This window comes from Bombina bombina, chromosome 4 (assembly GCF_027579735.1).
Source record: "Bombina bombina isolate aBomBom1 chromosome 4, aBomBom1.pri, whole genome shotgun sequence".
NCBI lineage: Eukaryota > Metazoa > Chordata > Amphibia > Anura > Bombinatoridae > Bombina > Bombina bombina.
The window spans coordinates 455,204,185-455,218,477 of NC_069502.1; the positions used below are offsets into that span (position 1 = coordinate 455,204,185).

Consider the following 14,293-nt stretch of genomic DNA (forward strand, 5'->3'; position numbering starts at 1 on the left):
TGAGTACGTCTGATAGTTTGTCCCGATTTTGTTCTATTAGTGAAAGGTCCATTAACACTAAATTGATGATCAACCCTAGGAAATATATACATCAGTCTGAGGGATTAAGGAACAGTTTGAGTGTAAGTCACGTCCTATTGAAGAGAGTACCTGCACCAGAATATCATCCAGACAACTACAGAGATTCACTGAGCTCTCACTATGGTCCAAAGGCTTCTGGGATCTCACTCAGGTTTGCTGTGGCCAGACCAAATAGAAACACTACAAACTGATGCCTGTTTAGATAAAGAGAGAAGCGCTCAACCTGGGAACGAACTATAGCATAATAGCTTGTTCTATGGCTAGGATCAGACTGATATGCTTCAGGAAAGTTATTTTCTGTGAAAGGCACATGTTGAGCAAAAAAGAGGCTGCTTCTTGGGTGGTAACTAGCCATAGAACAACTATTATGCTATTGTTGGTTCCCAGGTTGAGCTATGATAAAAAAGAATATATAAATAGGCTTCTTTTAAGTTGATGGTAGACATAAATTGACCCTCCTGCACTAAAGAAAGTATAGTTTAAAAAAAAAAAAAAAAAAATTACTCACATTCCAGATCTTTCACACAAACCAGAAAGGCTTTGGCCTTCAGGGCATCTCAAGGAACTCAAAAAGGTTAAGCCTATTTGATAGGAAATTTATTCTGCCCCAACTAAAAACTTGTCTGGAATGGGGCTGTACTTTCATGCAAACTTGGAGATGAAAGCGGACTTCTTAGTCTACCAGGAATTTTTGTGAGTTTTGCCCTGAAAGCGAAGGGATAAAAGCCTGCTTTTAGATTTGAGATATAAGACTAATCTCGAGAAAATCTCCACAGCAGCTTTCTTTGCATTAATACGTGTCATCTCAACTGCTACATGGCATGTAAAGTTGTTTGTAGTTCGTAGGGGGTTTAAGATATCGTAGATCTCCTTGTTAACTTTAAACGAATTAAAACCAAATGTCAAATAATACTCTTAAATATAGGGGCACTTTAGTTCATTAAAATTTACAATGATGCTTATTTTAAAAAGGCAAGCATAACGTCGATCCTTCGCCCGCCTCTGCTTACCATAATGCAAAGATAAATATTTTAAAAAATAAGCATCATTGTAAACTTTAATGAATTAAAGTGCCCCTGTATTTAAGAGTATTATTTGATAATGGGCTTTAATTCGTTAAAGTTTACAATCACTTTAAAAGGCGCATGAAACCCAAAAAAAATTAACTTTCATAGTTCAGGAATGAACATACAATTTTAATGCATCTATTAACCATTGGCAGCATCTATCTTAGGCCATCCCGGTCTCCCCTGTCGTATTAAGTGCCTGGGAACTTTTGAGGGTAAAGAGTCCAAACTCTTCTCTACCCCAGAAGACATTAATTGTTGAAAAGGTCTTTTCCTAACATCGGGACAGAATTCTTGTTTTTTTTCCCACATCTGATTATTTTCTTTGCGGATACCTTTTGTCACGGCAGACAGCATAGAACTAGAAAACTAGTTTCTCTATTTTTGCCACTTCTAGATAACTTGGCCCATCTTCTGCTCAGCCTTTTGTGATGAGATACACGCTCCCTTGCTCCCTTGAAGAGATACGGATTGTTGAGCATGACATCTGATCGACAGCATATTTCTTTGAGCAAAGCAGAGGCAACTGCCTGAAAAAGAATCCAACAATAGCCTACCTTTTTCTCACAAATTGGTTTACAAAAGATCTTATAACAAATCTTGTTTGTAGTCGTCCAGGGCTTCTTCCAGGTGCAGTTGCATGACCCAGTGCCATGGATGTGGACACTAGTTCTAGAGTATGCCTGAAGATGGAGACAGCTTTGTCAGAGTTTGCTCCTGACCTCCTCATTTCTTTAAAGGACCTAACTCTGCTTATAGAGGAGCGATAGATGACAGGGTTCTCAGGATGGAGTAGGCCTCTTTCTGCGCTCAGTTGCACAACAGTTGTTGCGCTACAACCTGAGAAATGTCTGAAGAGTTCCACTATAATATGGATGTTTATGGTTTGCTGTTTGCTTACAGATTGTCAGAAAGGCTGCCCTACCCTAAGCTATTTTTCATGGATAACTCTGTCTAATGTGAACAATGAAGAGAGGGTAGGTATGTGTTAAATTAGCCATTGGAACACTGCAGAAACAGCATAAGTACCTCATATACAGTTTTTATTTTTGGGCACTGTATTTGTTTCTGCATTGCAGTAAAATTCTGTTATTACATTTTCAACTGTTGACAGTGAGATTTACTGTAATGTTTTGTGCGTTGCTGTGAGAACCATTTTGTGGATAAATGTTACTTAAACTATTTTTAATACCACAATATGCCACTTCCCAGTAGAAATTAGTTTACAAATGTGTTCAGCAATTGATTGTCACTTGGTTTTCTCTTTTTATAATCATGTCATTGACACTTGTTAACTTTTATGGAGCTATACTTTTCAATATAATTATTGTAATGAGTTATGGTAGCTTAATGGGCATTTTGATTCATGTTTTGTTGTTTTTGTTTCCTTTTATGTTATGTGGGGCTTGATTATTCCTACATGTATCACTCATGGGTTTCTCTTCATACATTTTCATTGTTCTGTATTAAAATAAGTGCAACTCTTTTATACCTATAAGCATTATATGTCATGGTTAATCCACTACGTAATTATTATGCAAATCGCCAATACTCTCTGTAATACTTGTTTTAGTTGATTGCTATATTGTGAGTAGAAATAACACACCTTTTGTATTAAAGGTATGAGCTACTACTCCAGATTTAGTAGTATATAGATTATAATAAGCAGCACTTTCTTACCACGCTGATAGGAATTGTAAAATCTGAATTATATGATGGTCTGTCATGTAGATTGTAATATCTTTGCAGTTTTTTAGTTTCATGTGCTCACACATTTATCTGTACCTGTGTTTTTTAAAAAAAAGAATTTTAAACCACTTTACGTCTATTATCAAATTTGCTTAATTCTCTTGGTATCCTTTGCTGAAAAAGTAGCAATACACTAATGGCAGCTGATCATATTGGTCGAGCCAATGACAACAGGCATATATTTGTGTACTAAACCTGCTGATTTATCTGCCATTTTCCTTTTGTCTGGGCTTTGTGAGATCCTTGGCACTGTGCTTGCGCTGCATTGGATGGGCCTGTCTACTGGAAGCAGCTGTGGTAAGCACAGGAGATGAAGGTGTTGACAGATAAGTACAATGCTCCTTCATAGCCCACTGGCTATTAGCATGAACATGATTCACTTAGCCTGAGTGTGTGGGCTATGAAGGAGCATTGTACTTATCTGTCAACACCTTCATCTCCTTTGCTTACCACAGCTGCTTCCAGTAGACAGGCCCATCCAAGGCAGCGCAAGCACAGTGCCAAGGATCTCACAAAGCACAGACAAAAGGAAAATGGCAGATAAATCAGCAGGTTCTGTAACATCACACAAGGAGCTGCACACTGTATACCAGGGGAGTGGCAGATACATTCTCATTACACCTTTGATGCCTGTCACATTTCCACACTGGAAGAAGATTTTTCACTACCTGGCTGAAAACTCCCTGCCTTTCCCTCTCTCCTTTGTAGACACTGTAAGGGGAACATTGGGTCTCAGATTGGTTCTAGGACCCTATCAATGATGGGTAGATCAGCACTTAAGAATTCACCCTACTCCATCTTAGAAGAAAACATTTGACTGAGGGTTTAAGGGGGAGTAAGATGGTATTCAGGGATGATTTTGCCTCCTCTCAGTGGACTGGAGTGTAATCTCATATGTAGTGATCTCATGGACTCTCACCATCTTATGAAAGAAAGTATAACTCAATCCCTCCAAGGACCACATTCCTGTTAGGGAAAGGATTGGCCACAAAGTACACAGAAAATGACCACCTCTATCCCTTAGACATATAAGTTAGGAAATATTGTCAATATAGGAAATGGGTTGTAGGTTAGTTGTTGAGTTTGCTAAAGGGGCTTGAAAACAAAAAAATTCCTTCTTGATTAAGATAGAGCATACCATTAAAAAAAAAAAACATTTCAATTTATTTATATTATCAAATTTGCTTTATTCTCTTGGTATCTGTTGTTGCATGAGCAGCAATGCACTACTAGGAGCTAGCTGAACAAATCAGACAAGCCTACTTCGGTATGGTTTTCAACAATAGATACCAAAAGAACAAAGCAATTTAAATAATAGAAGTAAAAGTGGAAATTTGTTTAAAAATCACATTCTCTATTTGAATCATGATAGTTTACGGTCCCTTACCCAAAGTATTTGCAAAGAGTTTGTGTGAAGAGTGTAACACTTTGCTAGAGCAATAGATTTAAAATATTTAGCGTAGTTCAGCAGAAGTCAGAGAGGGCTACAATAGAGAGCAGATTATTTGCAGAATCAGACTGAACACAAACTCAGTGCAATAAGATAAGGGTTATACATTTATATCAACCAATGAGACCAAAGTAAAACTTTGAAGCTATTGTTATTACAAAACATCTTTCATCCAAGAGCAATTCAGGATTGTTCTAAAAACAACATATTTGTAAAACAGGATATAGCAGCTGCTTTAACCTATTACACATTGTACATACCTGGGGCAGCGGTGCAGTTCCCTTTAGCAGATTGGTGCCCTATTTCTCAACAAACACAGGCATTGGACTTGCTTAGGAATCGAGAACAAAATGTGGGATTAGCATAATTAATACCTTGAATGGATATGAAGCCCTTTTCATGATTACAATATAGTGCCTCATTTTAAACAACTTTTCAATTTGCTTCTATTAGCAAAATTTGCTACATTGGCTGAACAAATCTAGTGAGCCAATGACAAGAGGCATATATGTGCAGCCACCAATAAGCAGTTAGCTCCCAGTAGTGCATTGCTGCTCCTGAGTCTACCTAGATATGCTTTTAAACAAAAGATTCAAAAAGAACAATGCAAATTAGATAATAGAAGTAAATTGGACAGTTGTTTAAAATTGTATGTTCTGAATCATGAAAGTTTAATTTTTACTTTACTGTCCCTTTAACTGGAAGGAAAAAAAAATTAAAAAAAAAAAAAAAAGTCACCCGATTGATAAAACGGATATTGTTTATCTAAAATCACAATATCTTCTGAAAATAAAAAAAAAATAAAAAAAATCTAATTTCCGTCTGTTGTCAAACTTGGTCTTGCTCCTTTCCATGCACGTTACTTAATCGCTATATAGAAGCAGTGCTTGCAAGAATGTATGACATCACGTATGATCTTTTAAAAAGAAGCAAGGGTTTGACCCTCCCTATCAGTCAAGCAAACATGCAACAAATTAACAGAGCTACAGAGATACTGTATATTGCAAGACAGTTCTACAACAAAATGTGCAATGTTTAGTTAGTTTTCAATGCACTATTAAAAATGTGCCTTGTAGTCGACTGTATCCTTGCAAAGCAGATACACAACCTTCAAAGTAATAGCATTTACTTGTTGTAGCTTTATAGCCTCAAAAGCAGTGAGCCAATGTAATTCCACTAGTGGCTGCAGGACTATGTTACTATCTCTGCACAATGTCACAATCTCTGAAGGGAAGGATATTGTAAGGCTCATAAAGAACAGTGGACCTTTCTTTTTCTTTAAGCATTACATAGAATTAGATATTTTTTAAAATAAACAGGAGCTAAATACAAGGACACAATCTCTTTTTGCCTTGTGTGCAGCACAAAATAGTTTTTTAGTGCAACTTTTATAAATGTACATCAACATAAAAGTAATACATAAAAACCAAATCTGATAATCTCAGGGTGGCATATTTATAAAAACAAAACTGTAATTTATAAAACCCAGATAAATATTATACAGGCTTCCAACCTAAACAGTTTCTCATAGGTTTTCAACAACTATTAATCCCATTTTTTTTTTTTTTTAAAGTAAACGTCTTCCATATTAAAAACAGAGAACCAGTTCTAATAATTGTTACTTGAACATTTCAACACTCCTCTATAAAAGGTTCCAGATTGCTCCCTCTGTTGAAAGAAAAATCAGTGTATATTCAGAGCCAAATCCTAGATGCCTGGGATTTCAGAAGCCCACAGCCAAAACCAGGATGCCTGGAATTTCAGAATATGTTGAACAAACACTATGCTTCTGTGGTATTTTCCATACAGGTTCCATTAGGACGATCAAAAACAGTGAGGGTTGTTCCTTCTTCAGCATTACCTGTAAATAAAGATAGACAAATCTAGTTTTATATTGAAACAGAGACCAAAAATGACATTTACCAGGGGCAGACCTGTTACCTTTCTGCACAGCCTCTCTTTTTCTTCTTCGTTTTCTCCATGGAAAACAATTGAAAAGAACAGCTTCAGAATTGTGTGTCTGCTGATTATCTGAACAAAAAAAAAAACACACACAAAAAAAAAAAAAAACAATTTATCTTCAAGCCACTGGCAAAACCATATATTGATAAAATAAAAATAGATATCACAATACTGTTAAATGAACAATAATAGAATACAAACAAATAAAACAATGTGTAAATAATCCTGTGCACCAAGGTAAATCAAAACATGTGTAATAAAGTTTATTTTATAAATAATGTGCTCAGTCTTCACAAATTGGATATTGAAAGTCCACTGTCTGCGTTAATATCCAAACGAGATTTTCTCAGAGAGAAAAGAGAACAAATCTTTAGTGTAACACTGCTAATCAATTAATCAAACATATACCAGACCTTCAACAGTTCTGGGTAAGACCATATAGATATTCAAGATCTCTTCTTGAAAGAACATGAAACCATTTTACTTCTGTTATCAAATTTGTTTCAATATCTTGGTGTCCTTTGTTGATGGAGCAGCAACGCACTGCTAAAAGCTAACTGAACACATCTCCTGAGCCAATGACAAGACGTATATATGTGCAACGGCCAATCAGCACCTAGCTCCCAGTGGTGCATTGCTGTTCCTAAGTCTATCTAGGTATTTTATTTAACAAAGAATACCAATATAACTAAGACACTTGGATTATAGTAGTACATATTAAAGTTTTTTTTTTTTTTAAATTACATGTTCTATCTGTATTATGAAATAAAAAAATTGGGTTTCATGCCCCTTTAAATTAGTAATTTATTTTGAAATACAAATTATTAAAACCATAAATTAAAATCATACAGACGGGTTAATAGTCATATATATATATTTTATATTTAGGAGCTTCTTGTGTGTTGAAGATGAACTGCAGAGGGTCACAAGGAAGTGCAGGATTTTGAACCTGCACAAGTGAGACAGAGTTTGGTGAAACAAACAAACAGTTAGGACCAGTCAACATTGGGACACCTTGTAAGTTGGTGACTGGCTAAGATGAATATGACCATACTGTGATACTAAGATACTACCAACTGTAATAGCAAAGCATAGGAGATTTTTGTAGATACTTTTTCAAGCATTTAAAAATGTTTGTTTATATTTGCAGGTGGATATGCGCCAATAATAATAATAATAATAATGTTTTGTATAATTATCTGGTTTCCTTGGCAGCACTCTTAAAGATGTATATAAACTCTATGTAAGGGGTACTAATATACAAAAAGACCTGATCTGTAATTTCAAGTATGCTGTAGAACACAAAAAAATATATTAAATAAAACTTAAAGGGACACTGAACCCAAATTTTTCCTTTCGTGATTCAGATAGAGCATGCAATTTTAAGCAACTTTCTAATTTACTCCTATTATCACATTTTCTTCCTTCTCTTGGTATCTTTATTTGAAATGCAAGAATGTAAGCTTAGATGCCGGCCCATTTTTGGTGAATAACCTGGGTTATTCTTGCTGATTGGTGGATAAATTCATCCACCAATAAAAAAGTGCTGTCCAGAGTACTGAAACAAAAACGAAGCTTAGATGCCTTCTTTTTCAAATAAAGATAGCAAGTGAACGAAGAAAAATTGATAATAGGAGTAAATTAGAAAGTTGCTTAAAATTGCATGCTCTATCTGAATCACGAAAGAAAAAAAAATTTGGGTTCAGTGTCCCTTTAATGTTTAATAATTGCAATCTAAAAAGGACAGCTATATGTCTGTGTGTTCGTCACAATTTTATGTTTGTTCATCCAAAAGGGAAAGATAGGAGTGGGAATTAACACGGAAGAGAAACGTTTCCGACTTCACAAACATTTATTTAATCCTATGGGTTTAAATTTAAAGATAAATGCAGAGTTTGCACTATAGTCTAACGATTATCATACCCCAATTTAGCTACAGTTGTTGGAGTAAAATTAGGAGGTAAGTCGGGGTATGATAATCGTGCACATTTCAATACACATTTTATACAGCTACAACTTTTATTAGAAGCATTTTTGCTAATACATGTACTGTATATTACAAAGATGATTCCATTCAAAACTGAAATACATTCATGTGGATTCCAATTTTGGCTGAAATGTCCCTTTAAAGTGATGGGAAACGATGTCAGTGTCAAACATGCGGTCCCATAGTAAATCGAAATGGACTTTAATTTGTTAAATCTCTTAACACGCTATTTTTTAAAAAATATTTACTTTTATAATCCTCCAATTGACCCTCCGTTCCTCAACCCGTAGAATCGCTGCCATTGATTTTGAAAGTCATGTTTTTTGAACGTGCAATCAAAATCCAGGCCAGTCGGCGACTGTAAAAAAAACTAACATGCCCCACATTTGCAAAGCGCATGCGCTACATGTTAGATTGCAGACTGATAGCCTGAACGCATGCACAAATCTAACCGTGAAGACAGAGATGCCCATATGATGACGTTGGATATTAAAAAAAAAATAATTAAAAAAACATAGCGATTTAGGTGCTACAGACATGAGGAATATGCCGGTAATTCCAAATTGCACTAAATGTACAATCACTTTAAGCTATATACTTTATGGTCAAAGGATCTCTCATAGTAATGACAATTGAATTTTGTGATATAAAATATATTTATTAAAGATGTTTCCTCCTGTCTGTTCTTGTGACTTCACTCCAGGTGACTATTGCCTTCTGTAGTTCCTACCAACAATCTGGAAACTGATCAAAATAATTCCTGATGATGCTATAATGCCATAGTGAAGTGACATTCTGTGTTAAGGATTCCTATCCAGTTCTATTAAAGGTACATTATAGTTCAAAAGTTACATGACCTATTTGTAGCATTTAATTTTAGCAGTAGCTACTACTAGTATCTACCCTGCAATTTGTTTAACAAATCAGAGCATATACTAGTATTTTGTTGATTGATAATCTCATCCCTCCCATTTAGCTCTATGTTAATAGTTTCAAATATTTTTTTATATATAATATTTATCTACATTGTTCAAAATTAAGATTAATATTATATATTTAAAAAAATAATAATGAAACTATCATTATAGAGCTAGAGGGGAGGCTGAAATCATCAACCAACTAAATACTAGTATTTGCCCTGATTTGTTATCATGTAACTTTTGAACTATAATGTACCTTTAAGTGGAACGGGAAATGAATCCTTAAAAGGGACACTGAACCCAAAAAAATTTTTTCATGGTTCAGATAGAGCATGAAATTTTAAGCAACTTTCTAATTTACTCCTATTATCAATTTTTATTTGTACTCTTGCTATCTTTATTTGAAAAAGAAGGAATCTAAGCTAAGGAGCCAGCAAATTTTTGGTTCACTTGTTTATTGGTGCTGTCCAATCAGCAAGGACAACCCAGGTTGTTCACCAAAAATGGGCCGGCATCTAAACTTACATTCTTGCTTTTCAAATAAACATACCAAGAGAATGAAGAAAATTTGATAATAGGAGTAAATTAGAAAGTTGCTTAAAATGTCATGCTCTATCTGAATCACGAAAGAAAAAAATTTGGGTTCAGTGTCCCTTTAAATCAGAACTTCACTAGGACATTATTTACAACAGCAGACATTGACTTCATCATCAATTATTTTGGTCAGTTTCCAGATTGTTGGCAGGAGCTACAGAAGGCAATAGTCATCTGGAGTGAACTCAGTGAAGTCACAAAAAAATGGGGTATTAGAATGGCACAGCGAGATTAAAAAAATAAGTTACAGCGCATCTTTATTAGAAGTGATCAAAAGTCTATCGCTTAGATTCCAGACCTGATTTTAAAACATGTCAAGTTTACCATCACTTTAAAAGGGATATGAAACCCAATTTTTAAACAACTTTCCAACATATTTCTATTATCTAATTTGTTTTGCTCTCTTGGTATCTTTTTTATTTTTAAAGGATAGCTAGGTAGGCTCAGGAGCTTCTGATTGGTGGCTGCACATTTATGCCTCATGTTATTGGCTCACCCAATTCATTCAACTAGCTCCAAGCAATGCATTGTTGCTCTGTCAACAAAGGATACCATGACAATGAAGCAAATTAGATAAAAGAAGTAAATTAAAAAGTTGTTAAAAAAAAACTGTATGCTCGATGTGAATCATTAAAGAAAATGTTTGAGTTTCATGTCCCTTTAACTACACTTTTAAATCCTTTGCAGTAGTTAAAACGCACGTTGTTGCAGATGTTTTGTTAAGGGACCGAACTTTTCAAAAGAGCGAACCATGTCACTTCCTGTGACGTTTTATCAGCTGTAGCACTCATTTTGCCCCTAATGCGCATGCGTGCCAGCGTCATCGCATACGTCACTGTTAAAATATTTAGACTTGTGAAATTCTGAAACCTTTATATAGCGCATGCGTGGGCTTTTCTATCACAAATGGGGGGATTTATGGAACGTTTATTCAACACTGTATGTGAATTATGGTGTGAAACCGAAATAAATGTATATTTAAGTAAAACTATTTTTTTATATATAACCTCAAAACGTATACAAACAAGAAGGCGTGCATTCAAAGCACTTCTCTTTATGTTTACTTTAAAATACGACATGCAGTGGCGATAGCCGAGTAACTGTTTGTCATGCAGGGACGAATAAACATTGTTCCATGTTTGAGGTTATATATAAATAAATATTTTTAAATAAGTATACATTTATTTCTGTTTCACACCATAATTCACATACAGTGTTGAATAAACATCGTTCCATAAACCACCCCCATTTGTGATAGAAAAGCCCACGCATGCGCTATAGAAAGGTTTCAGAATTTCACAAGTCTAAATAGTTTCACAGTGACGTATGCGGCCAGGTATGTGATGACGCTTGCGCATTAGGGGCAAAAATGAGTGCAACAGCTGATGAAACGTCACAGGAAGTGACATGGTTCGCTCTTTTGAAAAGTTCGGTCCCTTAACAACACAGGATCACTATTTTATAAGACGATAAAATATTTTTTATTCTATAGAATTAGAAATCTATCATTAGGGGAAGCATACAGCTCGCTAATTGTTCAAATCATTAAACTTTACCACTGTCAATAAAGCAAAAATACTCTAAGTAAGTGAAAATATTACCAACAGAGATTGGCAACACTGGGAAAATAAGGGTGTTGCCCAAGTGTTGTCTTAAAAACAAATAAATAAAAATTAATGTACTAAAAAAGAAATCAACTTTTTATTTTATTTTTTTAAGATTGTGTAGAACCTCGCTATCCGAATTGTCTGTATCAACAAATGAGCAATCTATTTCATGGACTAATTGTGCAAAAGTATGGACTTCATGCTAGTTTCATCAAAAGTTAACCTTGGTATGCTTTGTTGAAGGTGCAGCAAAGCAATACTAGGAGCTAGCTGAACACCTTATGTGAGCCAATGACAAGGAGCATTTAAGGACAGCCACCATGCAACAGCTAGCTCACAGTAGTGCATTGCGGCTCCTCAGCCTAGGTAGGTATGCTTTCCAACAAATGATACCAAGAGAATGAAGCAGATTAGATCATAGAAGTTGAAAAGTTGTTAAATAGTTGAATGCTCTATCTGAATCATGAATGGGAAAAAAATGGGTTTTATGTCTTAATCAAGATAGGGAGCTTCACCTTCCAAGAGATTAATGCTTTGTTTTATCAAAACCATCAATTTTAAATGATACTGTCAATGAAACGTATGATAAACTAATTAAAAGGTCAATGAATCAGACCGGTGTGTGAGGTGGATAATACCTGCAGCTGCTGATAGGGCCTCATAAGATACCCTCTGAAGCTCCCTACGGGTCTCCTCTTGTCCGGGGATGAGTGCGGCCGCTCGCACTTCTGCCGGACTACCAGGAGGAAACACAGACTGGAGCAATAGGAGGAGAGAGGCAACGTCATTGTCAAGTGCGGTCAGACCAGCCGGGGATCCTGATTCTACAGCCTTGACGTCCTCTGCCATCTCCACCACTTCGTGTAATTCTGTTTTCACGCAATTCCCGTTGCCCCGGGTCTGCATAACAACCCCAATAACTGCACCTCCCCCATGCAAGCGAACCCTCAAATCCCGCAGGATCTCCCTCAGCATATACTGCTGCTTGGTCAGCTTCAGGGACTTGGGGCGACATAAGAAGAAAACCAATGGGAAGCGGAGAGTTCGATCCTGGGTAGGACGAGGCCCGTTAGAGTGGGGGCTCGTTTTCTCCTGGTTAGTGTTACTGTTGTTGTTATTGGACTTCTGTTCTCGGGTGCCCTTGTTCTTTAAGCTCAGTTCGTGTGGGGTCTTAATGTCCTGGGAGTCTTTACACTGGGGAACACCAGCTATGTGCTTCTGCTCCTCTGGGAAAATCTCTCGCAAAAACTCTTCCAGTAATGCGCGACTTTCTATCCGGTCCCAGAGTTCCCCAACCAGCAGAACCTGCTCTGGTCCTCCGTGCTGGTTCAGCGCCTCCCGGAAACGGCTCTCTGCGCTATCCCTGGCCATGCTGCTCGCTGTCACCGGCGGCCACCCGTACTCGTCGCTTGCAGCTCGAACATTACTAGAAGCTCCATGTAATGTGACTGTCTAGGAACAAGAATACCCCCATTCGTGGCTTCAATGGTAGAGTAACATCGGCCAATAGGGGAGAAGCCGCCAGAAGGACATCCTCGACTCGCAGCCCATAGGGTGTGCTTACTACACACCCCTCCTCCCAGCCACACCTCTATGGTGCAGGCCACCAGCCGTAACCTTGGGACACGGCTGCACAGAAGTTACGTGGAACTGCTAAATCGCTGTGAATTTGTGAGGTCCGCCTGCTACTGTGCTGTCCTAATAAACAGTAAAAGCTGAAAAGCACAAGTATAATGAACTGAGATAGATTATATACACTGCAACAATTTGGATCGGGGTAGTTTTTCATAATTGTGAATTAATTATTAAACCAATATATATTTATATTTCATGTACCTCCCCAAATAATTAATACAGAATAGGTATCTGTTAAAACAATTGAAATTTATAAGAACTGCAAAATGTATTTAACAAATCAGTTTGATTTTTATTTTGTACTATCTTATTTAAAAACATTCTAAATAGGCATAGATTTCTAACGGTGGCATCATTTAAATAGTTGCCGACAATGGACTTTTGGCAACAGTTAAAAAGACAGAAAACCCATCAAAGGGTTAGATCATACAATTTAAAAAAGTTTCCAATTGACTTCTTTTATCAAATTCGTTTTGTTCTCATGTTATTCTTTGTTGAAGAGATATCTAGATAGGTAGTGTGTCTGGAGCACTACATGTGCTGCCATCTATTGCTCTTGCTAATGTATAACATTTATTTAAAGCTGCTGCTATATAGTCCTGCAGACATATGTATGATCTTAATCCTTTCTTCCTGCTTTTCAACACAGAATTTTAAGAAAATGAAAAAATAATGATAATAGAAGTATATTGGAACGTTGTTTGAAACTGCATGCTCTTTCAAAATCATGAAATAAAAATGTTGGGTTTATATCCATTTAAGTTGTTGCATTTTAACCCTTTAAGGACATTGTTTTTCCCCCAGTTTCTTTCTTAAATGACACAAAAAATATAATTAAAGGGACAGTCTAGTCCAATATAAACTTTCATGATTCAGATAGAGAATGTCATTTTAAACAATTTTCCAATTTACATTTATCACCAATTTTGCTTTGTTCTCTTGGTATTCTTAGTTGAAAGCTAAACCTAGGAGGTTCATATGCTAATTTCTAAGCCCTTGAAGGCCACCTCTTCTCTCAGGGCATTTTGACAGTTTTTCACCACTAGAGGGTGTTAGTTCACGTTTTTCATATAGATAACACTGTGCTCACGCACGTGGAGTTCCAGTGAGCAAGCTCTGATTGACTAAAATGGATGTCTCTCAAAAGAACTGAAATAAGGGGGCAGTTTGCAGAGGCTTAGATACAAGGTAATCACAGAGGTAAAAAGTGTATTTATATAACTTTGTAATGCAAAACTAGG

The 14,293-nt window shown here is 36.3% G+C and overlaps 1 protein-coding gene across 1 annotated transcript; it reads right to left on the reverse strand.

The window, feature by feature from the left end:
- Positions 1–5,689: 5,689 nt before the first annotated feature.
- Positions 5,690–12,929, reverse strand: C4H2orf72 (chromosome 4 C2orf72 homolog). Its single transcript, XM_053710311.1, has 3 exons — positions 12,056–12,929; positions 6,289–6,378; positions 5,690–6,208 (listed from the first exon to the last, which is right to left on the reverse strand). Exons 1-3 carry the CDS (start codon positions 12,786–12,788, stop codon positions 6,129–6,131), a joined length of 903 nt encoding a protein of 300 aa, XP_053566286.1. The 5' UTR covers positions 12,789–12,929; the 3' UTR covers positions 5,690–6,128.
- Positions 12,930–14,293: the final 1,364 nt, after the last annotated feature.